Below are 27964 nucleotides of genomic sequence, written 5' to 3' on the forward strand. Positions count from 1 at the left end.
CGCGCATCCAGAGCTGTCTCACACTGATGAAGTGCCTCTTCTGCCTCTGCGTCCTTCCGTAGCACCGCGCCGGACACAGTGTATCCAAACACCTGGATGGATTCCATGGATGCGACTTCTTATCCCTGTTCCGTTCACGCTCCGTCTTAGCGCATATTTTCTTTGGAACGCCATGTCCTGGATGTATTTTCTCCGGAGACTTTGAAGCGGAGGGAAGCCCAGCTCGCCGAAACCATGTGGACAGTGGACACGTCCTCTGGTGGGAGCCCAGGAGGCAGAGATTGACTCCAATATAACAGCATTAATGGCGCTTTCTTGTGAAAGAAGAGCCTTTTAGGAAACAGAGAGAGACGAGATGGTAGAGAAGTAAGTACGCAGACAATAAGTTGGTGGTTATATACGCTGCATGACTTGTATTAAACTGCTGTTAAGTTTCCTTTTAAGATTTTGCAGGGTTTAAAGCTACAAACCAGTAAATATTGATCATTCTAATTATAAATTTCAAGTGACATGTGAGTACAATGTTGCCTATTTTTATTACAGCTGCATTGGCTCATTTTTAAAAAAAATATTGTATATTTATTTGAAAAGGTGCAATAATTTAGCTGTCTGTGTGAGGCTTGATTTCAATTCAGTTTAGAAAATTGCATACAGACGTAAAAATAACGGAAAAGCTCAGCTCAGTTATGTAACTCTGCAATTGACATGGTCTCCCAGCCTTTAAAACATAAATTCGTTTTTGAGTGAGTGCTCTCCACAAGTTGTTTCTGTGAAATACTGGCCAGTAAGAGGTCTAACTAAGACCTCTTGGGGTGGTTATGTAATTGCATCATAAGGTAGGAGCAAGCTGTTGGGGGAACAGGGCTGTGACAAATAGAGTTGCATTTTTTATGAGTTTTATCCATTTAGTTTCTTTTGCTACACATTACTGTGGAATCCAAAGCAATGAAAAATCATTGGTTGCAGTCCTGCATGGATATTTTTGCATGTCTATTCACTGCTATCCAAAACAGAATCACACATGTACCTGACTGTGATGCCTTAATTCACCTACTTATTTTCATCATATCCACTGAACAAAGTTAATGCTCTATTTAAACAGCCTAACTGAGTTTAAACGGAGGAGTCTGTATCAGCTGAGAAGATACAGAATAGGGAGATAAAAGCTTGCTGATATTGGGAAATTGTTGCAGATCACTGGAGCTTGAAAGAGCGGTGCTGCTCGACTGGTTTATAAAACCTCATATTCATGTAAATTAAAAATAGTTTAGGCCATAATAAGGGCTGAGTTCATGTTCTCGAAACGCTTCACATTGTTTCCCTTCTTAATCTCACATTCAGTGTGCATCAGTGCAACCAAAACACCTCAAACCTCAGGATCAACTTGTTCCAGAACGCCAATAACATTTCTGCACCTCGTGAAATTCATCAACAGCGTGGTTGGAATACAATATGTATCAATGTTACCTCTGAGAAAAGTAGGATGGTTTAAGTGATGCAATTTAAAAAGAAGTAAGCCTGCAGTCCATTCATTCCTGTGGGAATCTTTGTGATCACCAACTTTTTGGTGGATTTCAAAGGGGACACACAGTGTGCCAGGAAGCTCAATTCAGTTTATTTATATATCGCCACATCACAACAAACATCATCTCAAGGTACTTCAGTGATACAGTCCAGGAAATTAGGAAACAACCTGGCAAAAAGGCTAACAAGGTATTCGCGTGGCTATTACTTACTGATCATAACTGTCTGAATTACATTCGTAAGTGAAAAGTTGCAACTGCATTGGATGCTGACACTGATATTGAACTGCTAGGTAGTTAGATGTGTAAGGCTGAGACTGCATGCGGTTCATAAGTTTTTTAACTCAGCCTGGTCTCAAAGAAAAAAGATGAAATAGTCATTCATTTATGCCCCACAACACGAGTTTCAAAGTTATGTACTTCAGTAGGACTTCTGGTTTGTGCAGCATGTGTGTTTGGCTAGGTAGACCGGACTTAGCAACCGGTAATCCAGTTAATGAATATTTTGAGGCAGTACTTTACATTTATTACAGTGTCTGTTTTAACACAGGCCAGGATATTCTCCAAACACTAACCAAGTACTTTTTGATGCCTAACTTCAACCGAGTAGTTTATAATGCATAAACAATGGTTGAATGCACAGCGAGGCAGAGATTGTCAATCAGAGTAAAATTCATTTGAAATATCTGTTGACTGGGAGAAAGTCAGACTCAGCTGTTTGGTTTGACAGTCATATGTGTGAAGCTCCATCCCCCAACCCCTCCAAATTTGTTACTTCTTAACTTGGATACTATAGTTGTTTTGTCTATTTCATGTGACAGTGTGCTCTACATGGATTTAATTTCTTGTGCATTAGCAGGAAAACACAGACCATCGTGTCAAATTTCATTACTATTTCACATTTAGTTGTGAGGCTCGCTGGTTTATAAAAACTGGCAACTCATTTGGTTCGCCAACCTCCTCATATTCTAGCCATCCATCAACTGTCCTTATTTAAAGTTGAGGTTCTTTGGTAATCTTTCATAAAAGTGGACAAAAGATTTGCTAAAGCTAGCCTCTCTCCCATAGCTGTGGTCAAGGTTTCATCCCTTTGTATGGAAAGACACTTTCTTATGTTAAACACTAGGGGTTTAGTCAGATAGCTTACAAAGATGAGTGGAAATGAAGCATAATTTCCTCTCTTCAAAGCAAACTTTTAGTAAGGTCACCAGAAAAAAATTGCCATGTTCTCTTTTCATTCATTTTTTTTTATTGTAACCCAAAGGGATGTGTGGGTTTGCTGTCTGGCAATGTTAAACTTTCCACCTCCAGAAGGAAATAAACTCCTCTCTGGAACGCAGAGGAAGGTGGTGGAAGCAGTGACTCCATCATGGGAAGGGCTGTAAACCATGTTGTAAATGAGAGATGTGGTGAAAGCTGTGATCACCTCTAAAAATCCTTTATCTAGACTTGCTTGTCCCAATTCCTCATTTGCCACAAGTACTTTAAGTATTGAAAATAACCTCTCAGTATGACATGTCTCAGTTCAACGTTTGGGGTATTTCTTTTAATGATGTTTTTTGGTTTAGAACATAAATCCAAGATCCACAGCAGCGTGTTAACAAGCAAAGTGTTTATGTAAGCACAACAAAAAAGGGACTGAAAGAATTTTGTGTCAAGTAGTGAAAAATGTGTCATTGTTTAGTTCAAGTTCAACTGTTGTGCCGACTGTGTGAGGAGTTTTTAAAAAGTTTTGCAATTATACAAAAACAATGGAAAAAGGGTATTCATTTGCAGCTTATAGATTTGAGATTAAAACATTCATTTTCAAAATTAAGTCTGCTCTGGAACACTTTATATTACTTAATGGCCAGACACTCAACAACATAAATTATTAGCAATAATCAGAAACTTTTATAGAAGTTGTTTGGCAATGTTTCTTATCTTACAAATGAATTCATTTGAATTCACTATCATAATAGAGAGTGTACACAAATGATTTAGTCAAGCAGCACAAAAACAGTTGACAGGTATTTTGTTATTAGTTCAAATAATTATTTCGATCCAGAAATGTCATTCATACATTGTCCACTCGTAGCTTTTTCAGTGTATAGATCTGCAGATGATGTGGTAGATTGATAAATATTAATTACTTCCATTCTTTCAGTGGCCGCACCTGACCTTCTGGACCCAAAGGCTGCCGTCCACAACTCCAAGCCTCGCCTGTCATTCTCAACAAAGCCAGTAGTGCTCAACACTCCAGAGGATGAATGCGACACCCGGACAACTGTCATGAGGTGGAAAACTGTGTCCGCCATCTTTTTCCTGGTGGTGCTGTACCTCATCATTGGGGCGACAGTGTTCAGAGCACTGGAGCAGCCTCATGAGAGCTCCCAGAAATTGGCCATTCTTGCAGAAAAACTGGAGTTCCTGGCCATTCACACTTGCGTTAACTCTTCTGAGCTGGAAGATCTGGTAAAGGTGGGTGGGAGCATTGGCTCATTTTTTCATTACTCAAATATTTTGTCTTGTGCAGTATTTTGATGACTGACTAAATGTACTTCATTTTGCCAGAAAAGGAGGGTATATTGTTTACATTTGTGCGGTTTTACATCTTGACAATAACCTTAAAGACAAAAGATTGTTGTCATTGTAGCGATGAAGCTATAGGTTTCCTAATCCTTATGGCGTTCTAATTTATTCTCAAGCCATTAACTTTCATTAAACTTAACCAAGTTTGTTACATCATTAAACAGATTTATCTTTCATTGTGGATTGTAATTGATTTAGAAAGCATACATAATGATGCTATCTTCACTAAAGGGATGCAAATAAGAAGTTTTCCTTCCATGTGTCAGTGTGAAGCTTAGTTACCATTAAAATAAGTAATTTTTTTGTATATTTTCATTTTGCTTGGGTTTTTTTTTTGTACATTTTGTGCAGTTAATTTTTCATTCTCATTTTATTTTGCGTTTTAATTTTTCATACTTAGATTGTTTTCTCTAAAGATTGTCCTCTGGATTTGTTCTTTCCCTTTATTGCTATGATACTACAGATTTCCCCACCAACAGACTAATAAAGGATTATTCCATCCTATTATCATTTTAAACCCATCCAGTATTGGATACATGGTCTTTTTTGGCCTGGCCCAGACAGGCTGGGCTAAATTCTGTTTCACTGGGAAGATGGCCAAGCACATTTTGTCAGCAAGTAAAACATGAGCTCTCATTTTCATCTGAACCCCTCACACTGTTAGAGGATGCTGGCTCTGCTGCAGATGTGGTGCTAATCACAAGCTGCAGTTTTAGGCTACCAACCAGGTTGTAGTTCAAAGTACTGGGAGCTCATTTTCCTAACCTACATATAGGTGCCACACAGATGTCCATCATAGTGTAATAAGTAGCAATTTTATTTGGCAAAGAAAAAAAAAACTTTAAAGATCAAGATAAAAGTTGTTTTTTTTTTCAATCTGCAACACAAAATATTACCAACAATCACATCACTCAAAGACTTGAATGTGGGGTCCCTCAAGACCGTGGATCCCGTGAGCATGTGCATTGCCGGTCCATTTGGCCTTTCATCCATGCTACATGATGCTGCAACAAAAATAAAGTTTGGGAATATTCAGCTGAATACAAGTAAAATGGAAATCATGCTGATTGAAAAAAGCTTTAGAAATATCAGTAAAGAGCAATAAAAGACTGAGGTTATCGCTGCGCTTTTATAGATTAGTTGATCTCACCACTGAACTTGTCAGTACTGATGAAAAATGTCCCCTCCTGGGAAATTTAGCTGGCATATTGCATGTGTGGACGATTATTACATCCCTCATGATCCAGAGCTGAAAGGTCCTTAAATTTTATGGATAACTTTTACAGCATCGTCACTGTAGGTACAGTTCTGTAACGCTGATAATGATCTTCAGACTTACTCATTAACTGTAAAACAAACTAAATATTACCACAGAATATGGCAAATAATCTATTATAGCATGGAAAGGAACTTCAAGTTGTATTTATTTCACATAGAACGGCACTTCAAGTTGGAAGATATGGTTAATGTCCCCCTCTGTGTAAGATTGAGGATATTAATGAACTCACGAGAACCATCAGCTTTAAAAACAGTTAATTTCCTGTTGTCTAGAAATTGTGCGTTTTAGATAACCCATATCAAGCTGCAATAAATGGTAGGATTATATAAACTCTTATAAATAATTTAATTTCCAGGAGAAATACTCTTATTGAAAGTATTGTATTATTCCTTATTGCAGGCATCAGTGTGCTTTCTGATGTGGATGGAGTCTACTTTCGGTAACACTTTCCCTTATTGTTGTTAAGGAAAGGATTTCCGTTGTATTGTAAGATTTTCTCCCTCAACCACCATGATTCCCACTTTGGGACTTCATAATTAATAATCTCAAAGTGTAGTTAATTCCTGTTCATCTTTATCAAACAGGCAAATATTGGAAGTGTAACTCTTCCCATTGATTTCATCAGTGCAGTCACACTGGAAGTATGCAATAATTATAAATGACTAGGTTTGAGTTATTCATCGACTGTCCTTTGTTTGGATTTGATAGAAATTATACGGCAGTTTGGGATGGTAAAATAATTAATATTTTATTTAGCATGGTGAAGGCTTTTTAAAATTAGGCAGTTTAAAATTTATAGTATATGTACATGTAGTATCTGACATTATTCAAATTAAAAATGGTATGTTTTATGCCTGACACCCCTGTGTAAATTAGATTATGTTTTTAATAAAAGGAGCTGGTTATGCATGGCAGTTACTTGGACTTCAAGACGCTGAGCTTGGATTGAAACATACTGATGATGGTTTCTGTCCTGTGAATATCAATCTCTCCAACTGACCATTAGATAATGACTTCTGAAGAGTGAAATTTTAGATTCTGGGCATGTGGAAAGCCTTTTAAGTCTCATAACCCTTTCATTAATCTTACATGAACGATAAATAATGACACATTTATGAAATTATGTTTGAAAGTATGTGGAAGCATTACTTAAACCAGCAAACAGAAGTAGCAGTTGATTATTTAGTTCATAAAGTGCTCCTTTTAAAAGCACCACGGAGGATTGGATGCAAGGCTATTAAGCTTAGGGCTGAAGTCTAATGACTTTAGTAACCTCTGAAGACATTGATTGAACTTAATGTTCAGTCATTAAATACTAAAACTGAAAACTGTAACCTAAAAAAAAGAGGAGCATTGCAGAGCCGTAGTTCCACAGGCTTCTGCTATAGCACAGTTTATATATCCCAAAGTAGAACTGAGGGAAATTCCAAAGTAAGGTATGAGAAATTTGAGGGAAAAAATGGTAAAATATCATATACTCATGATTGGCAAATGCTTTTGAACCTCTAGATTTAGTAGTTCCTCTGAAGATGAAATCAGAGTGAGATGTTTTCAGAGATGTGTGTGTATTTTGAAAAAAATAACAGAAATGGCAGACAACTTCTCAGAGGGGAGTCGACCAAACGCAAGTCATGTAATAGCCTACGAGGGCACACATGAACCTAGGGACATTTATTTATTTAACAACCGAAGACCTCTCTGTGATGGGTGACAGAATGAGAACCCAAACACTGGACAATAGGCAGGTAAAATCCAACAAGCAGGGGTCAAAATCAGGAAATTAGAACAACAGAAATCAGGGAGTGTACACACAGTGAGTGATTACAATCAGGTGTGAATGGGACAAAAATAGAGGGTTTATTAACTAAACTCAAAATAGGTGTGAAGAAAATACAGGGACCAGCAGTAACAGATATGAGCAGGGATGAAAAAAAACGACTAAAATCAGAGGAAACAGACCATTTAAAAACAACATTGGTGCGTCTGCCATTCTGAAGATCATGTGGACATCCCAGAGGGCTGTTAGCATTCTGAACACTGAAAGCAAAGGGTCACAGTACATATCACTCTTCACCAGCTGCTTACATTAGCTCAGAGACTCAGAATGGCACTCAGAGCTTGAGCTGGTGTGACAGCCTTGGAAACATGAGAAATGCTCTGCTACAGATTTCTTGCCATTTCAGTCTTTTTTATCTTTTGTGAACAATATGACTCCTGTGATTGATAATTCAATTAATCCTGGCTTACTTGTTGACATGGCTGTAATTGCGTTTTAGATTACCTGTCGTTTCAGTTTATTTATATTGATATCGTGTTTACATGTGTAAAGACTGAACACGGCTTACCTTAAGAGCATCTTAGTCCTCGAGCTCCAAAACAAACCATCAAAGAACCTCAATTACATATTAGATCAATAATTTACCTTTAGAAGTGGATATTTGCCACCGGGAGGCATTTAAAAGCAGTCAAAGTTTTTCTTAAAACAATCCTTATTTTGACCAACCACACTGACCAAACAGAAGTCTTGCTTTTTGTGTTTTGATGAGACCACAGTCCAATCAAACTGCTCTGAGTGTTTTTGCGAGTTGTGCAGCTTTACAAGTAACTAACTCTCCTCTGGTGATTTATTGATTAACAGCTTCAACACAGGTGTCAAGCACTCACTTTTACTTGATAATGTAGGAAAAAATACAAGCATAATTGCAGGCTCGTCAAAAGCCAGTCAGCAGAGGATTTAGGAGAAACGTGCTCGCGGAGGGATTAATTAAAATAGTGATATCAAGAAGCTCATACAGTTCAGTCTCTGCTGTTTATTTTAGCTCGCAGACAGTCAGTGTGGTCCTCACAATTACCCCATCTTCACTTAAGTCAGCTTGCATGTAACAGCCAAATCCATGAATTAATGATGAGCCCATTTGGCTGGGAAACAAAGTGGCTGTCTGAGCCAAGCTGGATTGATTGTGTGATTTGCAAAATAAAGTTTTTGGAGGCATAGTGGACACGGCTTTACCTTTGAGCGCTCTACTTGCAGCATAGAATAGTTAAAGAGCACTAAACTCTTCTTGGGTTTTCCACTGTGTATTATCATTTATTTTCTCTATGAATACATTTTAATCCTTTGTATTATGGTTGCCAGGTATGCTTAGGCTTGTTTTTCCATCAAGCTGCTTTCAGAAATTGATAGTCCAAGGTTGTGGTATTTAGTCTTACTCCCAATATGTCTCTTTTTTCTCTTCAATAAACCTGTTCTTCTGTTATTTAGTCCACTTTACTGACTGAAATAAAAACATATCAACTACAGTGCCTCAAAATCATGGTCAAATCATTTGAAAACAATGGGTACAGTAAATGAGAAGAGTTTAAATATTTTCCTTTCAATTAGAAATATTCAGTTTTCTGTACCAAAAGAAAAAGAAAAATGTCACAGTATCATCAATTTGTTAACATCCAGCTGATTATATGCCATACAGTTAAAATAAAGTTTAATCACCTGTTTTGAGGAATGTTTTGTGGCTTTGAGTTTGTTATGTTGTCTTTGAACTCCTGGGTTTTTGGAGTCAGAAATAACTTGATAGACATGAATCGGACTGAGGACCCGATGAGTCAGTTGGGTAGTGGCCAGGACAGCTAAACTCAAAAAGGGCCTTTACTGTGCACATCTGCATAGCATGTCAGTTTCCAATGTTACAAATTCAAGTCTAAGACCTTCCTTGGGCTGAGCAGATATTATGCAGTGCAGTCATAAAACATATTTTTTGGTATCAAGCTACAGATCGCTGGGCAGTTAAGTAAAATCTGATGCTTTGAAAGGATTATGTTTTTTTAACATATAATGCCACTGTTTTTTAACTTTCCCATTTGGGAATTTCTGGAAGTTACAACTTCCATTGGGAATTAAACTCCCAGCACTACTGCGCCATTCCTTGTGGCCGAGTATTCAGCAAACAGTTAACGCAAGCAGTAGATAGCAATGATAAACACCAGCCCTTAGCTCTCCAACCTGTCATATATTACTCGTGTGTTGTTGCTATACATCAGTGCCTGTTCGCTCAATTTCCAGCACACCAATTAGTCACTTAAGTTCTCACACACACTCTCCTTTACCCCCTCATCATACACCATAGTAGATTAATGAAAACTCTGTCACTAATGATGATAAAGTATAGCAGCACCCTGACATCACTGTGACCATGAACTGTGGATGTGTGTGTGTGCGTGTGCGTACGTGTGTGTGCACTTGTGCATGTGCTGCCTATGAAAATCATTATTGTTGTATAACTTCTCTGTTCCGTTCAGGTTCATTAAATTAAAATTATTACATCTGTTGCTCCCTGCTGATAAAAAAAAAAAAAATCACTGTGTTTATTATGTTTGAATTACGCACAAATTTGATGTTTTATTAAAACTGAAATCATAATAATTAGATAAAAAGATAAATAACTCATCCACAAGGGGATAAAGCCTTTAAAGTGTTCTCCTGTAATTTATTAGCATTGCTCTACAGCAGTGCCTGCGGCTCCCCTGGTGTCTCAGAGCCTTTCTCTTTCATTGGTTGCTGTAATGATTAAGTGGAGAACTTCAGATGCTCTTGTACCACAAACCTGCGGCAGTAAATTGCATTGTTGTACCCAGTTGTCCAAGATGAGATTAGGTCGGTCCAGCCTTCAAGGACCAACTGGTCAGATGTTTTATTTAAGCACAGTGCATTGCAGTGAAATGAAGCGAGATCAACCGAAAGGATGAAATTAAATGTATTGACATACAAAGAATCACTATACACATTTTTGGTGATTATGTGGCTATGATACAATGATATCATCATAGTGTAGCGTGGCATGATGAACGATAGGGATAGGACCAAAGTGAAGATTCTTGTGGTGGATTTAAGATGTGGTAGACTTGTGGTGAGACTGCTTATTGGGCATCAGGAAGATGTGGAGATAAACAGGAGGTGGGTTGTATGAGAGGCAGTCTAAAGGGAGAATGACAGAACAGAGGAAAATCTTACAAGGACGGGAAGCACACTGATTGGCTCAAAAAAATATTACAGAAGAAGAGCATTGGACCAGTGTAGATATGTTAAAATTAAGGCTGAGGAAAGTTGGACGGCATGAGGAAGTGACTAAAAGGAAGTGACTAAAAGGAATAGAAGAAAAGAGGATAAGAGCAGACGTGAGAGAACGGCTCTTCCTTACTGAACACATGCCAAAGCTTCATTTTATGATGATAATGGTGAGCATGTATATATTTAAGGGAAAACTTTTGTTTCTCCGCTATATAGTTGTTTAATGCTTTATTCATGTTCAAAATATTATATATTTTACCTGTAAAAGATTTAAAGCAAATTTGGAGCAATCTCAATCTTTTTTAAGTTTGATTTTCAGCATACTGTAAATCGATGTTATAGTTGCTGAAACTTTGATGTGCGAATTATTAGACCAAATGTACGAGTGACTCAGATGCTTACATACAAGCACTAAAGTCAACTTTGATAGTGTTAATTTTCCATATGTACGTGACACACAGAGGATTGAAATTGTGTTTCTCCCAGACCCACTTTAAGGTAACAATAATAAAAAAGAAAAAGAAAATGAAAAACTACTTAATGCAACAATATTTACCACTGAAGATTAGCAAAGCAGGTGATTGGTTATATTATGCCTACATTTTGCTCCCCTTTTTGATACCAGACTCGTGTGTTCCATCTGGCCATGTTTACTGAGTTTGTATTTTGCCACCAAGGTTAAGGCAGTCAGCCGTACTAGTTAAAATCAAGAACATATTTCAGTCAGTCAGTCATTGAAAACAAGGATTTACACGTGATTAAGCGCTGTGTATTTTTTATGCATGTTTAAGAGACTATATAGGTTGATAAGTTTCTTTGAAGAGAACTGAAATTTGAAATACACAGTGAAATACACTGAAATACACAGTGGTCACCTTAAAGCATTTCAGTAAGTTGGCAGATACTCTTCATCTTTTCTCAACTCTTAATTGGATTTGGTTGGATGTTCAACTCAGCTGTCATCTATTCCCCATGAAAGCTGATGTGCACCACCAATTTTACAAGGTTTCTCAGGCCGTATTGCACTAATATCCCTCTGAGCGACGCTGCTTTAATGTGCAAACTTCTCTTTTTGCTGCAGCAATTGGTTTCAGCAGTTCGAGCAGGAGTGAATCCATCAGGAAATGTATCCAATCAGACGAGCCTCTGGGACCTCAGTTCCTCCTTTTTCTTTGCTGGGACTGTTATCACAACAATCGGTAAGAAGTGCAATGATGACATTAAAAAGTGCATAAATACACATTTACCGATGTGCTGTGTGGGCAAACTGGGCAGTGGCAATCAGTGTAATCTCAAGACACAAAATTGCAAGATTGCACATAAAAATTACACCTCAACCAGCTTCTGTTTCAGATTGCACCTCATTGCACCAGGATTTAGTGACATTTTCTCATACCACAGGTGACCAAAGGATGAACCACCTCAATAACTAAAACCATTTTGAGTAGTGTATTAATTCTTGCTCTGGCCCTAGCTTGAAGAACAGCAGCCGTCTGTTTGTCATCTTTTGGAAAAATCATTCTCATTAAATATTTTTCGGCCATATTTGCAAGTTCTAAAATGTCACCAGGACCAGGTACCACTCTCTGCATCCAATCTGTGGTTCATTTACAAGAAAAGAAATTAAATACAGAACCTAATCATAATGAAAACATGTTGCTATATATCAGAAAGCTACAGCCTGAAACACCAACATGCTTCCCGTCTCCTTTGCATCATTTGCTCTCTTTCTCTGTGCGTGTGTGTGTGTCAGCTGCAGCTGTTAGGTCTTACTAATCAGTAAAAAATGGACAGCTCACACAAGCAACCCCCTACACACAAACACACACACGCACAAATTCTGACAGCTCATCTGGCTCTTCCAATTGGACCTTGACAGATCACTGTGTCTGTTCAGTGGGCTGTTGGGCTTCACTTCACATCTCTAGCACCGCATCAAAGCTTTCCCTCTAATTAGAAAATTAAATGCACTAAATAATGCTGAAGTGATTTCGAACTCTGGTTGGTAACTTAGTGTACTTGTTTTTCAGATGAATGGCTGCCATGTTTAGACAGAGCATGATCTTGTTAAATGTTTTAGTACCGTAGTGTTCATGTAGCGCAAGTCCATCACTTAGCATAATTTCAGATATTCCAGATTGCGTTGCACTGGATCAGCTTGTGCTTGTTCTTCTGCTCATTAGGCATTGCAGAAACTGGCAACAGCACCCATGTACACACCCAAGCACCTTAACATATCAGGTGTCTGTTTGGTGGGCTGTTGCGCTCCAATTCATGCGTCATGGATTCTGTCAGAGCTTATTATGGAGTCATGAAATCTTACAGTTATGTTGCAAAAAATGGAGTTGGACCTCCACAAGGAAATGTGTTTGCTTTCGTCTCAGTCGTTCATATCAGGTGGGTTTTCTCAGAGATTGAGCCGTTTCGTGTCTGTGGGCCGGTTATTGACATAAATTGAGCTTCTCTTTACAAATGATGGGCTCACTGTGGTTTGACTTGAGGGGATTGAGGTATTTTCTCATGACGTTAAACGCGGTGGTTCAGCTGCTAGTGCAGAGATATAGGAAAGCTCTCTTGCTTTAGTGTTAGAGTGCAGAGATTTCTTTTGTTTGCTGTATTTCAAAACTGAAATGTGCTGCAACGGCTAAATCTCCTCTGTTTTGGGTAAGCCTCGTTTTTGCTGCAGAAATCTCAACCTGGTGATCTGTGGGTTTTATCTTTGATGCCTGTTGGAGTAAACAGCATATAATTGCGGTGATGTCTGTGGGCAATCATAATGTTTCCTGATTGTTCTGTGGCCTTCATGTTGTTATGCAAAGAAGTCATGTTTAGAAAAGCTATTTTCTAAAGCCATTGAGTCATTTTATGTCAGATCTCAGCCTAACAAGGACGAAAAGGAAAACAGATCTGGAGGAATGTCAGATTTTGTATGTTTCTTTAGCAGGAGACCATTAACTGAACATTAATTTGTCTATGCAGATATCTTTAATCGGTTGTACTTGTAGAAAGCACATTCCCACCACCCTTTATTTTGATTTCTATTCTTAATGAAATAAACCAGAATAACTTTGTAGCATGTCTTTGTACCTTGCCTCCCTCACCTCCATCCTTCTATCTCCTGGCAACTCAATGATTGAGCTCACAGTATCCTTTCCCCTGGGATTTCTTTGTTAAGTCTCTGTAGCTGTTATACTTGTTAGACAAGATTCTTGTCTTCTACATTGTAGACAGTTATTATTCTTCCTTACAAACCTAACTGGACTCGTTTGATTCCGAAAAAAACATATATTTTTGAATATGAATCCTATTTGAGATACCAATCCTTATGGCTAATTATAGGTATTTACATTGGTGAATAATATAATGACCAAAAAAAAATCAGTGTTTTACTCATTATCTAACTTAGATATCACCAAACATGCTCCATGATAAAGTTTGACTGCAAATGAAAACACTACTCGGTATTTGTTTAATCAATGAAAGTTAAGTCACCACATTTTCCTGTATGGTTTCATCAGGTAAAACAAGTATTTTTTCTTATTGTCCACCACAGCTGCTTTCACGCTGCAGTTGTTCAACACATAGTGTCATCATAAGGGAGAAGACCTTGGGCCTTCACAGTGAAAATCAGATGTATTATTCAAGCAGCAGATGTAGAATTCAGGTATAAAGCTCGCTGAAGAACCTGGAGAGCAGCAGAACTGGAGTGTTTTTTATGTAAGTCCTGTCAGGGAAAAGTAAACAGAGAAATGTGAAACAGTCAGACTTTTTAGACAGAGATGTGTCTTATAAATGCTTGAATCTACACGGGCTACAGTCACTGATAAATACCACAGTTGTATGCACCTTGTGCCACTAACATTCTTTTACTGAGCCCAATAAAAGCTTCACCTACTTTATAATACTGAGATAAAATTCAAAGATGCGCTTTGAAAATAAACAAAAATTGATTTGTTTAATACTTAGAGAAATTATCTCAGTGCAACTTCAAATCAAAGAGCTCCTGTTTGTCGTCTGCCCGACAAGTTCAACCTAGAGGTGTTAAAAAACAGTTTAGCATTCAGTCTCCCGTTGAACCTATCATGAAATTACTGAGACTTGATTGATGATTTTCCACCCAGTTCCAGTCTGAAACTGGAACGTTTTTTGAAGGCACCCTGCAGCTCCTATGTAGAGACAGATGAAAGCATTAATGGAGGAAAGTGCATGTAGCTCATTAGGTAGTCATTAACTGATAGTGTGTGTTGTCTAATGTGTTAAGTCAGGTTTATGTGAGGCACAGATCTGAGGTTTATGTTTAACATATGAGAGTCAAGCTGCACGTGATGAAAGGCTGTCGAGATGGATTCAAATTTTTCATTAGTGTACAAAGTAAAAGAAAAAGTCTGTGATGAGCTTGCTTTAATATTTTTCATTTCTCATTCATGTCAGAGTTGCCTGAGAACAGAGATTCTGAATAATAAATTGTGGCGTGAGTCAGAGCCTATGCACGGCAACATCTCTCACTGTGGAAATTTCATCAAAACTACAAGTTTCTGCGTCTATCGGCACTGATAACAAGTTGAGCTTTGTGAAAAAGTTTTATTCTCTACTAAGGGATTATTCTTAATGCTGCCTGCAATGAAGTAAAGGACTGATTTCCTTTTCTTGCCTCACATAGACTTTTACATTCCCTCACAATATTTTGAGCCTGTGGTGACTTTATTGGATATGACAGAAGATGTTTCAGCAATTTGTTGCAGGGTTTCATAGCAACAGCATAGCTTTGATATGAGGCTCAGACAGCACCACTTCTCTGCACAAACACAGTCCTTGCATGCAGATACCGCTGCATCTGTATCCTCCCAGGGCCATAGAAATAAGCGAGAAATAAAACAATATCATAGCACAATGTGCACACTAATATTCATTAAAAATTCAGTTATGACTATTATATCTATTCATAAAAATAAAATGGCTTTAAGATGTTTTCAGCAAAAACAAAGCCTGAATATGAATGAATCTGAGTAACAAAAAGCTCTGTGCTGCCAACACTGTCTGAACAGCACATCCTGGCAATGTAAGCCACACAGAAGAACTGCAATACACATGCCACAGCAAACCTCCACGTAACAGACACAGCTCCAAAATGTCAAAATATTATCCTGTGATTCTCACTACATTCAGTATTCAACAGAAAAATGAGGGAAGAAAGTGTTTGCCTTCACAGAGAAAAGCTCAGAGAACAGACAACACTGAACTCCAGCACCTATAATTCAAAAGGACAATTTTCAGATCTTGTTGACGTGCTTCCTCACATTTTTGTTCGAACTAACTCAAGTCTCACCATGAGACATATTTACTCATTAATTCAACACTTAGCTGCCGGAGAATGTAGAACAATTTGAACTATGTCTGTAAAAGTGTCAGCTCAAATAATTTAAAATGATAGTCACTCCAGAATTTTTCTTTCAAGATGTTTCTTTTTATGAAAATCTGCCTGTTGAACAGTTTTATTGTCTGCTTGTGTCTTTCTCCTCTCAGGATTTGGGAACATCTCTCCTCACACAGAAGGAGGACGGATCTTCTGTATAATCTACGCTCTGCTTGGCATTCCTCTATTTGGATTCTTGTTGGCTGGTGTCGGGGACCAGTTGGGGACTATTTTTGGGAAGGGCATCGCCAAAGTGGAGAAGATGATTGTGGTGAGATACATTACTTAAGTGAGTTTGTATTTGTCTCTTTTAGTGACAAAAAAGGGAATCGCACACCTAAAGCGCAAGCAAGTTTGTTTTGCTGTGAATTCGTGATAAATTAAAAATGGATCTTTCAGTCATGACACGTGGTATATATCAGAGGCAATGGATGCAAACGAAAACCTCAGATCAAACTGGCTGCTGGATGCTTGAGAGGAATAAAATAGGTTAGAGATATATTCAAAAGAGTGCTATTCGCTGTCGTCCTCGCCTACTCTCTTTAACCAGGAAGCCAAACCGACAAGATGAGCAGCAGACAGAGAACAAGCAACATCACAGTGTGAATCATTTGCATCCCTCTGTATGTTTACCTGTGTTTTCTCGTTCTTTAAATTTCCCATCACATTATTTTTTATAACCTAATTAGCCAAAGCTGTGCAAAGGCAGCATTAAAGCTTTGCTGCTTTCACTATGACATTAGGAAAAACAGCAGAAGATTGACATTAACAAATAAAGGTTGGCTTTTGCCTCAGACTTCTGCCACCAGTAGGGCTGTCACACACACAGTCTCCTGAACAGTATTAAAAAGAACACTTTATTTCAGTACTCAAAGCTGATCTCGGCAAGTGGCAGAAGTTTTAGAGAAATATTTTTTCATCAAAGAGATTAGCTAGGGGGGCTGTCTTGTATTTTGCACTTAAGGCTGTTACCATTAAGTAAATGGATGTAGCAATGGGTGGTTCATCGTCAGGCATTAAAATGTGGAAATTGAAAGGCCGACTCATTCAACTAAAAATAACTACTCACTGAAAGTCAGTAAGAATTATATCTGAAAGGAACAAAGGCTGTCAAGGATTTTCCATCAGTGCCATAGGATGAAGTGAAAAGTTGCTCTTTGGGTAATTATGTTGTCTACTGTGTGGAGTTTATTTTTCAAACCGATTACATCTATGCAACAGTTTTATTAAAATAGGAAAAAATGAATATTTCCATTAATGTTGTAAGTTAAAGTCATACAAGTGCAAGTAGAACAGGAGGGGAAGACATTCAGCGGTCCTACAGGCTTTTTAAATGGAGATGCAGATAAATGCAGAGCTGTCTCTTTTCATCAATGAGTTTGTGCTCTTGTTAGTTTCAGTGCTTCCTTGTGCCAGGAAATGTGAGGTTTCAAATCTTATTTCAAGGGCTGCGCTCAATTTTACAGCAGAAATAAATGTTTTTCCTTCAGATGTCATCAATTCTGATCAGGAGACCGATGACGACTGCAGATCCATCCAACTGAAGTCCAATTTGACCTTTTTCCACTAAAGACGAGCAAGATTTTAACGGGTGTTTGTTTTGCAACAAATCATACATGGAATTTGCTTGTATATTCAATTAGTTTGATTAGACCACTTGTATCCATAGAAATACAAGTATTGGGAGGAATAACTGTTCTATTCAAACTGAATATTTCCAGTAAACAGAGTTACACAAATAAACTATTTGATTCAGATTCACTCAACTGAGAAATGATTAAAACGAAAGTAGCAAAAGAAAATAGAATGTTCTATTGGTAACGTTAAGAAAAAACTATGATAAACGTCTCTTAAATCATTCTCTGATGTCAGCGTAAGAGCATCAAGTTTAGTATGAGAGCAGTGACAGTATCTATTCTTCAAAATCCAGATGGCTGGCAACAACAGGATGATTATGATCTTGATTCATTGCTGGTTCTGTCGCTCCCTGGGGAGGAAGAGAGAGGTTGGAGGCTCCTTCAAACAATGAAAATAGATGGACTGCTGAAATTATTGCTGTGCAGTGAAGATTCTGAACAACCTCAGTTTCATAAGTCACTTTAAAATAAAAAAATAATTATTGTTAGTTGGTTAGAGTTCAGCTACGTTCTATGTAGATCTCTTTAAATTGAATTCTATAGCATATTCCATTTCTTTGTATGGGGCATGAGACATCACAGACTCGGGGATCTGAGGTCTGCCTGCTCTTTATACTTCCCCTCAGATGCACTGTGCTTTGGACTTACATAACTGGAGAGGAAAAGGGCATGGTACACAGGGAACAAGCTGCAAGCAGTCACCTCAAGTGGAAAGGCAGCACAGACATCAGCTGCAAGCAGAATATATTCTAATGCATTGTAAATGTAATGGAAAAGTGGGACTCCAAGGCTTAAATCAAACTGCAATTTGTACAGTTACAGCCGACTGCACATGTTGTAACAGTGCTGGATCCAATAGGATAGCTGGTAGTATGACTGTATGTGAAATATAATGTCATTGCTATTACAACAGGTGCCAGGCATGTCGGGTCATCTGAGGCTGTGTGGGTACAGAGTAAAAGCTATGGCTCATGAATTTTGCAGCTTTAACTGAGAAAAGTTCACAAATACTATAAACAACACAACTTATTGCTTTTTTTAGTCACATCTACCAATGAAAACAGGGCTCATTGTTTGAATTAATTGCTTTCACGCTTCTTCTGAGTGTTTTAATTCTCTCAAGCTTAATTAATGTAATTGAAAGTTTCACATCTGAGACCATGATTCATATCAACGATTCTTTTCTTAGAAGTGGAAAGTCAGCCAGACAAAGATCCGAGTCATCTCCACGCTGCTCTTCATCCTGTTCGGGTGCCTCATCTTTGTGGCCCTTCCAGCTGTCATCTTTAAGCACATCGAAGGCTGGAGCACACTCGAGTCTATCTACTTTGTCGTCATCACCCTCACCACCATCGGCTTTGGAGACTTTGTCGCCGGAGAGAAAGGTCACTTAACTGAGGGTATGTTTTTTTTTTTAGTAGTAGACTGTCTTTTATTTGCTTGTCTGACAGCCTGATTAGAATCATTGTATTCATATTTGCGTGATTTCTCAGGCAGCTGGACTTTCATGTTACTTGTCTTCTGACAAGTTTTCCTTTTCATTTTGAATCCCTACAGAATGTCCAGCTCTATAATCCGTCAAATGAAAAAACCTAAGCTCTTGTTTTGAGTTTTTCTTTTCCTCAAACTGGAATATCTTAAAATCTTCTTTATCAATATTAATAAGAACTTTCTGATGAATAGTGTAGTTTTTGATACAATGTTTGAAGTTGTCACTTTCAACATGATCATTCACTTAAAGAGAATTTTTCAATCACTTTGATATTAGCAGGATGATCTATATTGGTCTGCATTTGAAAGAAATTTGAACAGATTCTCACAAAGGGAAAAAAAATCATGATCTGTGTCATGATCCGTGTTGTTTTGATGTTTTTTTTGCTTGTTTTCATTCTGTTCTTGTTTGGGTTCTGTTGTTTCCTCACTCACTCCCTCAGTTTCTCTCCACTCCAGTCATCAGCTCCACTCCCTTCACCTGTGTCCATTTATCCTCAGCTGCAGTTACTCACTAATCACTCTCCCCACATTATTTAATCTCCCAGTTTGTTCTCAGCTTTTGAGAGCATTCATTAGATATTTTTTTATTGTTCTTTATTTAAAAACCTCACACACATAAAGGGTGACCAATGACATTTGCAAGCTGTAATGGCACAAAAAAGGAATTATAAGGCTTTGTTCTGACTGCAACAAAATGTTTTCTTATTGGTTTTGTACTGTGATGAAACATAGATGGTGTTAATATTGACGTTTTCACCAATTTATGGAAATCAGCATTTTATTGGTTGAATGTGGCCATGGCACCATCGATTAATTCAAATCAGTCTGAATGTTGCAAAGTCACTCAGAGTCATATACTCCAGATTAAAAAAGAAAGTTAAGGTCCTCTAATCAGAGGTGTGAGTCAAATATATACCGATTGAGACTCAACAATCACAAGAGTCTGCAGTTTCTTTGAAACTCTGTATTTAGGATTTTCATCTCTGTGCAACGTTTCAGGCCGGTGCTTTTCACAGCTATAAAAGCACCATGAGACTTTTATCCAGCTTCACATGAAAGCCTCTGCTCTTGCTTCAGTTCCACGATCTCCACCTACCTAGATTAAACAATTGAGATGCTATGTGTCATTTTAAGATCTAGTAGGTTTTTCTTATGTTAGATATCCTGGAACATAACGTAACTAATAACTGTTTCCTGTCATCTCCCAGTTGAAACTCTTTGCAGATTCACACCAACAAAGTTGAGTTTTGTTCCCAAAACTTCAGATATCCCTGCTATGTCTGATGGTTTAATGTGTAATATTGATAGAATTGACTTCAGTTAGGTAGTGTTTTATTCTTACATTTTATTTAAAAAATTATATTACTATACATAGTACATCATAAGATTTAACTGCACACCCTAGTAAGAACTCTATGTGAACATGAGCAACAAGAACTGATACACAAGCAACTAAATGCATTTATTCTGATGTATGTCTTTTCCTATTGGTGTGTGTGGGTGTGTGCGCGTTTGAGAGAGTGTTTAGCTTGTCATATTAGTTCTACTTGACCTGCTTGGCAGGTAAGAAGCGAGAGACAGATGGGAAAAATCACAAAGAATTAGCTGCTAGATTAAACATCTCTGAGCAGGGCTACTGATTATAGATTAGATAACTGCACCTGCGTCAACCCCCAGTAGTTACAGTAACTTAATCAGCCTGGACTCCTGTTAGTTAAACACGTGCTATAATGAGTCATTATTCAACAACATAACAAGTATTGCTTTGGTTGCACGATCACTTACAAACTCCAGAGACTGCCATGTCCTGTTGAAATCCCTTTAACTCCTGAAAAGGTTCAAAGGCAGATTTATACAAAGAGATCCATTTATTAAGTAAAAAAAAAAAAAAAGTCTGATCTCTTCTCTTCTTTACACACTTCATGTCTGTATTGCTTTGAAAGCTTATATTTGTTATTATTAATGGTTTTACATTGTCCTCCATTCATCTTTGATACCAGACACAAGCTCGGTGGTTGTCTGACATAAATAGCTTACTGTTAATTTCACCTTTAATGTACACAGAAAGTCACTCTTACTGTTCCTTTTCCATCATAGTGTAAGCAATACTTTATTATTAGGGCAGCAATGTCAACTACTTGGAATTACTGGAAAGGACAAAAGTTCCTCCATAGTCTGTTGTGAATGAGAAATTGGGCAAATCTATTCTTACTTGTTAGTCTCACTTTTTTTTTTTATATACTCTAACAAAGCATTTTTCAGAGAACTGCATCATGAGCACAGGGCCACTCAAAGGTCATGGCAAGTCAGTGAGACACTCCTGTCCAAAATAGAAACACAATGGCTTGTTATATGAAGTTTAAAAGCTTTTTTACTGTACTCATCTTGCTGCACCAGGTAATAACATACTAATTTCGGTTCAAATTACTTTTGCTCTTTCTCTCAGGTTGATTGTTTGGTAAATTAGGATGTGAACAGGTTTTACAGCCCTCTCTTTGTGTCATTTGTCCAGCAGGTGGAACAGAGAATCTTGAGTACATCGACTACTACAAACCTGTGGTGTGGTTCTGGATCCTGGTGGGCTTGGCGTACTTTGCTGCAGTGCTCAGTATGATCGGAGACTGGTTCAGGGTCATCTCCAAAAAAACTAAAGAGGAGGTAAGCGGTGATGTGAGTAATGGCTTGCTGAAGTGACATAAGTGGGAGACGGGAAACCTATCTTTGTTCAGATCCTGGCTTACTGTTGCACCTGTGCACATTATTTGCCACATAGAGTGGATGATGTGTTCCAAAGATTTTCAAAAAGGTGCTTTTTATGGAGTTTGGGGACGCTTATAGTGAGAGTTTAAAAGTAGCTCTGCAGCCTACAAATCAGTTTATAGCGTTCATCTTCGTGGGAAATAGAAACCCTCTCATTCACCTCTTATCCTCCAGCTGCGGCATCAAGGTGAACCTTAAGGACATCTTCACCAGTCTAATGAGCAATAAGCATAATATTGTCGCAGAGGAAAGACATTTTCTGTGATTCAGAGGTTGGTCACCAACTCATGGCAATAGACCCAATGTTTTTCAGTTCTCCCCTCAAGGCATGAATTGGAGGTGATGAATAAATCCTAGCTGTGCTCTGTGAAGTAAATACAATCTTGCAGTGGAAGTCTGGTAGAGCTGAGTAATAAGATACCTTGTTGCTTTCACAGGTTTATATTTTATATCTTAAAATGGTGGTGACAGCTACACATCCACATTTACTCTCCTGCTTAAACCAACAACATGCTTGTCTTATTTCTTTATTCTGCGTGACATAAATAAGTGCGATTGGTGGCTATATGGAAGTTTTGCACTCTTTCTAATCCTTCCACTGGCATAATTAAGTGTACAGCTGTGGAGGCTGTGGGTCTGCAGAGAATTAGATTACCAAGAGAAAAGGTTTTTCGGTTAGAGGTCGTGAAAGGGAGGAGGGGTGATGATGAACAGGCAGAGAAAGTGAGAAGACAGAGAGCAGTGTCTTTCTCCAATGTGCTCACACATGTGCCATAAATTTCAATTCAAGTGCCTCTTCACCCTCCTCTTCACCTCAAAGGGTAATAAATAAATAAACGGTCTCGAGAAGGGGGCCTAATGCATTACTAGGGTGGAACCTTTCCATAACTGTAAATGCACTTTGAATATCAGTTATAATATAGCTTCCTGAGGCCTGTGTCATTAGGTCAGACGTCTCCTATTTACTTTGCCTCAAAAGTCTTTCAACAGCAGCCATCAGTGCCTTATAACTGTGCAATTTAATGCAAATCACTAAACCCTGTAGTATTGAGTATTGAGTAGCCTTTATTTTCTGGCTCTTAAGTAAATGATCACCAGATACAAAATAATAATCACCAAATAAAAAATGTCCTGAATAGGAATCAGATGCCAAAACCCAGGAAAAATGTGTCATTACATCAAATCCATAAATCTCATCACAACAAAGCCATAAATTTCCACATCGGTTAGGTCATTCTTCGGTGTTCTTTGTTAACTGAGCACAGGCAAGATATGTGGAAAAAATCATGAGGGAGGAGCTGTTCAAGTTGTCCGAGTAGATTAATGGACGTGCCATTTAAGACGCCGAGTATGAACTCTTAACAATGGGTCAGCTGTTCACATATTATGGTAATTTTTTATCAAAATGCCCTGTCTGACCATTAATACCAAGCTTTTGTGCATTTGTATGCTAGCTCATGATTATTTTCCATCACTGAATGTGATTTAGATTGTGATTTTAATTACATTGCATACTCTTATGTTTGTCAGCTACAGTGGGTGGCTCTTGAACTATATCAGACTACTGAGTTTCTTGAGCACACGTGCAAACGAGAATAAATAGACATCACTAACAGACAGTAATCTTCACACTGTCTCTGCAGGTGGGGGAGTTCCGCGCACATGCAGCTGAGTGGACAGCAAACGTATCTGCAGAGTTCAAAGAGACCCGCAGACGTCTCAGTGTCGACATCTATGACAAGTTCCAGCGGGCTGCGTCCATCAAGCGCAAGCTGTCATCCGAGCTGGGAATTAACGCATCCGTCAACCAGGAAATGACCCCTGGCAAGAGGACGCTGTCAGCCAACCTGTGTGAGGACAGAGACGCTTACCCAAACTTGACACTGTCTCTCAGTCCCGTACCAGGGGCTCTGGTCAGAAACGGAAGCCTCTACCTGAACGGGCTCAGCCCAGACTATGCCGACCGGCGAGAGATCGCCATCATTGAAAACCTCAAATGAGGAGCAACATGAAGCTTCGATTCAGAGAACTGATAAAGACACATCGCAGATTGAAAATACCCACATGCTTCTGTGATTATTTATGGAGTATCAACGATGAGTACCCCTGCACATTCATGAAGTAGACTGTGTTCCTGTGATTTAAACACTTAAGCACAGATCAATCATCAGGCTGTGTACATTCACGTGTGTGTTTACCCTTACACACAAAAACCAAATGGTCGCATTCATTCTGTGAGCGAGTCAAACTTTAATTAGGGCCCTGCCAACATGACTTGCAGCTGTGTTAGTAATTGAGCCAAATGGAAAGTATGCTGCAGACTGAAACAAATGATTGTATCAGAGTTTCGTGAGTTTAACAAAGTTTTTTATGAGCTGGAAGGAAATGGAAGCGTGTGCTGAGATAGCAGCACACTGGACACCCTCTTCTCAAACACACAAATATATTCAAACCAAGGAAGCAATAGATGCATCTGTGCTCATCTCTGGTTGGAATTCCAGAGACCCTGAAGTCTGCATCAGATCAAGGATCCTCAATGCTAAAAACACTGCAACGTCAACAATGAACTGTGGTTCTCCAAAGGCAGCAGTCCTGTGCCAACATTAAAGGAATGTTGCTTTCTTATACTTTACTTGTCCTTCATTTTACATTTATATGCCTTGCATCTGCCAGCCAGTCCGCACTAACGAAAGAGACGAATGTTGACATTTTAGTTCCTTCATGATTGACATGCAGCTTTTCATCTTAAAGAATAATCCAATGGTGCCTTACTGAAAACCACACCGAAAATGTGAGGACGATGCCGCACGAAAGACTATCCACTCGTACTTGTTATATTTGAGCACAACAGCAGTAAGGCCGTCTCAACGATATGTCTTGGAAAACTAGACATTTTTTATTGATTTCTCAATAACCTTCTTGAATTTAAATAAAGGAATCTAGAGTATGCATGACAAATGAGTGAAAAATTGCGATAATAAGTGAAATTTCGCAGAGTGTTTTAGGACTCGATTGCCTATTTTAACTACACAGTGCAGCACTTGCTCATCGAGCCCGACTCTCCACTGTACCAAAGTAATGATCCTGCTTATTTTGAGACGAAGATCTTTAGGTCTCCAATCTGATCAAAGCACCAGGAGTGCTTTATGTCATTTTCTAAATCCTGTCCTGCAAGTTTTTTTTTTTTAGAGCTAATTGTTGTTTCATCCATTAAACTCAAACACGCAGCATGGTGTGTGAGCACTGTTTTTGTCTTCTTGATGAACTCCTGACATATACGGTGCTGTTGCAGTGAAATACCTGCAGATTTGAGGCATATCTCTACCTTACTGCTCATTATGAACGAACTAGTTGGGGAACATTTCCTTAGATGATGAAGGTAGGGCCTGTTAAGTTTTGCCATTAGTGAGTGTACACCATATAAAATCTTTCATTATTGCGTATTACTGCAGTGACTCAAAAACCAATGCTTTTGAAGGGAAAAGAAATAGATGGTAAAAGATTCCCTTCTGTGGATGGTTTATTGTGATTAAACATTGAGAAAAAAGATGGAATGTCTTTTAGGTACAGTCCATCTGTCTCTCATATCTCTCTCTGTTCTGATTCCCAAAGCATCAGATATTGCTTTACTGTCAAACCAAGTAGTGTCTTTCAGGACTATTACATGGTATGACCATGTGTGTGTGAAGCTGAGGCAACACAAATGATGTGTATATTTATTGCATTATATATGCAGACACTTTCATCCAAAGCGACTCAAAAGTGAGGAATATACATAGAGTAGTTATTGCATGAGTTTATGAAGGACCTTTAATTCAGAAAGGCTTGAATATCTTATGGGAGTTATCATAGACTGAGCTTTTCAGCTCCCAACCCTGGTCAGAGGAAAAAAATATTGATCAGTAAATCCTTACTCGCGGTTGATAAACATGCTCATATATTGATTAAGCATGCGCAGAATATGTGATCTGTGAGCATAAATGACATATCTGTGATTTGTGCTCTAAATCGTGTGCCAGGCGTTCACACAACTTCAGAGATCAAGGGAGTGCGTCGGCGTGTGTGTGTGCACACGACTGCAGACACGTTGTTTACACCAAAAAAAGAATCGGTATCAGTTACATAGTAATGCCTGTAATGGAGAAACACAAAGAAAAAGAAAGTGAGATGTATGGTACCGTGTAATGGAGAACTGCTATCAGACCTTTACCAGGCATGTTAAAGTCTGACATCAAACGCGACCTTCTGCACTGATAAGTGAACAGCAGTTTATTAAGCCATCTAAGTGAGACTGTTGGTGTCTTACTTTAACTGTTTTTTAACATGTATTTCTGCAAGGATTAACTGTGTTTCATGCCACTGTGCAGGGAATTTGTATTGTTTCCTCTGTTCTAGTTTTAGATTTTAGGGCATCTCCGCTTATTTATCCAGCTGACTATGTCATGGCATTCTTAATAAACTGGATAATGCTCGTAACAATTTGAAGCATCACGAAACACTTTCACAGTTCAGTGTGTTTTACATGGTTGTGTGTCAACTGCTGTGCCAAAATATTTTATGATAATGGCTTATCGTGTATACTGTTATGTCTGTAGTATGTTTTGTGTTACAGTACATTTCAGGGCCACAGTTTGTCCTCCATCAGAATCCATTTGCAGCTGCTCTTTGTAAAACCGAGTCAAGTACTTATTGAGTGGAGTTTTACATTGACAAAAGACCCCCACCATTCAAGCCTAGATGTTACTTAACACACAGTGGACATGTTATGTGGTCATCAAATAATAATGAATAATTCTGAACCCTGTTTCTCCGTATATACTTTGATAAATTAGCAAAGCAATTCAAGCATTTCAATGGTCCAACTCACGTGTTGAATTAGCAAGCAGTTACTAAAAATTAGGACTTTACATACAAACTCTATACTGGGTTTACGGTGATACAAGACCTATGACAGTAAGTTACAGACTTGTGTTCTTTTTAAACAGAAACCATAGATTTTCTTAGGTTGTCCTTAGCGAGAGCACTGATCCTAACAGTGTGCGTTGTAAGGGCATGAACTGTCATGTGTTGTCGAGTCATAGACTCAACAAGGCCTTGAGTAGGAAATAAGAAAAAATAAAAGGACAGAAGTTTTCAAAAAAGGAAAAAAAATAAACAACATGATACTGGTGTTGCATTTCTAAAAATATCAATAGGTTCCACTAAATGTATACTGACTCGCAATACGCTGAGGGAAAGATGACTTGCTCATTAATGCTGAGTTGCCTGAGAGAACCATCACAGCCTTAGTGTAGCTTCGCTAAGCAAATCCCTAAAAAGTCATCTTATAGCTTTTTGCCAGTCAGCTGTGCAACTGACAGCCTGTCTGTGCTGCAGAAAGTCAAGACGCGTTGTCAGTGGAGAGTTACATAACACGTCAGGCAATGTGAGGCCACATCTGAGGAGAAGTGTGGATGATTCTTGACAGTAAGTGTGTTTGTGCACGAGTGAGTGTTTGACTGCACGTGTGCATTCGGTTTGAGGGAACTCATTACATTTCCACCAACACAAGCATTTCATGCGATCTCTTCCCAAGGTGATGGTCTTTAATGAAGTCTGTGGCTCTCTTTAAAATCCCAGTCCAAGCATACTGAATGTATCTACACATTCATGATGGCAGAGAGAAGCCTTGTTATGAATGTAAGCACATTCATCTTCAAATCTTGCCATTGGTGTGTGCAAAGAAGTTCAAATCATATGCTGTGAATTTTATATATTTTTTTCTGGCACACGGGAACAAACAGTTCCAGAAAACATGAGTTTGTACCCGGTCATAATGATCATGGTAGATAAGTGCCATCACGAGATTTCAGAAAACTGGAATTAATACATCAGAGGCATCATGAACTGTTTAATCCTTTTTAATTAATATATAAACTACAGCATTGGTTTCAGTTAGTTTAGAATGTTTGCATGAGAATATTATAAACCCGAAAGCCTGTGAGGGTTCATGTACACACATGCACATTTTTTTCAAAACAACGTGATATCACTCATATAACGTGAGTGTTGCATGCTACTTTAAATGACAAAGTTATGATTTAAATAACTGTATGTTTTCAGTATGTTAATATGTTAATGTTGCTATGTCACCACAAATCTTGACACTTTTCTGACAGTTTAGAATAAAATATTTTATATGCAAAAAACACTGATGATGACTGTTTTTCTTTTCAAACCAAG

General features: G+C 38.3%; 1 protein-coding gene across 1 annotated transcript; it reads left to right on the forward strand.

The window, feature by feature from the left end:
• LOC140267410 (potassium channel subfamily K member 2-like) lies at positions 1 to 27835 on the forward strand. The gene is made up of 7 exons (XM_072362678.1): positions 1 to 366; positions 3670 to 3983; positions 11520 to 11637; positions 15962 to 16122; positions 18678 to 18888; positions 21495 to 21640; positions 23386 to 27835. Coding segments are annotated over exons 1-7 (1308 nt in total). The 5' UTR covers positions 1 to 365; the 3' UTR covers positions 23743 to 27835.
• Positions 27836 to 27964: the final 129 nt, after the last annotated feature.

Source organism: Leuresthes tenuis, unplaced genomic scaffold (genome assembly GCF_036924035.1).
Source record: "Leuresthes tenuis unplaced genomic scaffold, fLeuTen1.0.hap1 SCAF_13, whole genome shotgun sequence".
In the NCBI taxonomy this organism is placed as follows: domain Eukaryota; kingdom Metazoa; phylum Chordata; class Actinopteri; order Atheriniformes; family Atherinopsidae; genus Leuresthes; species Leuresthes tenuis.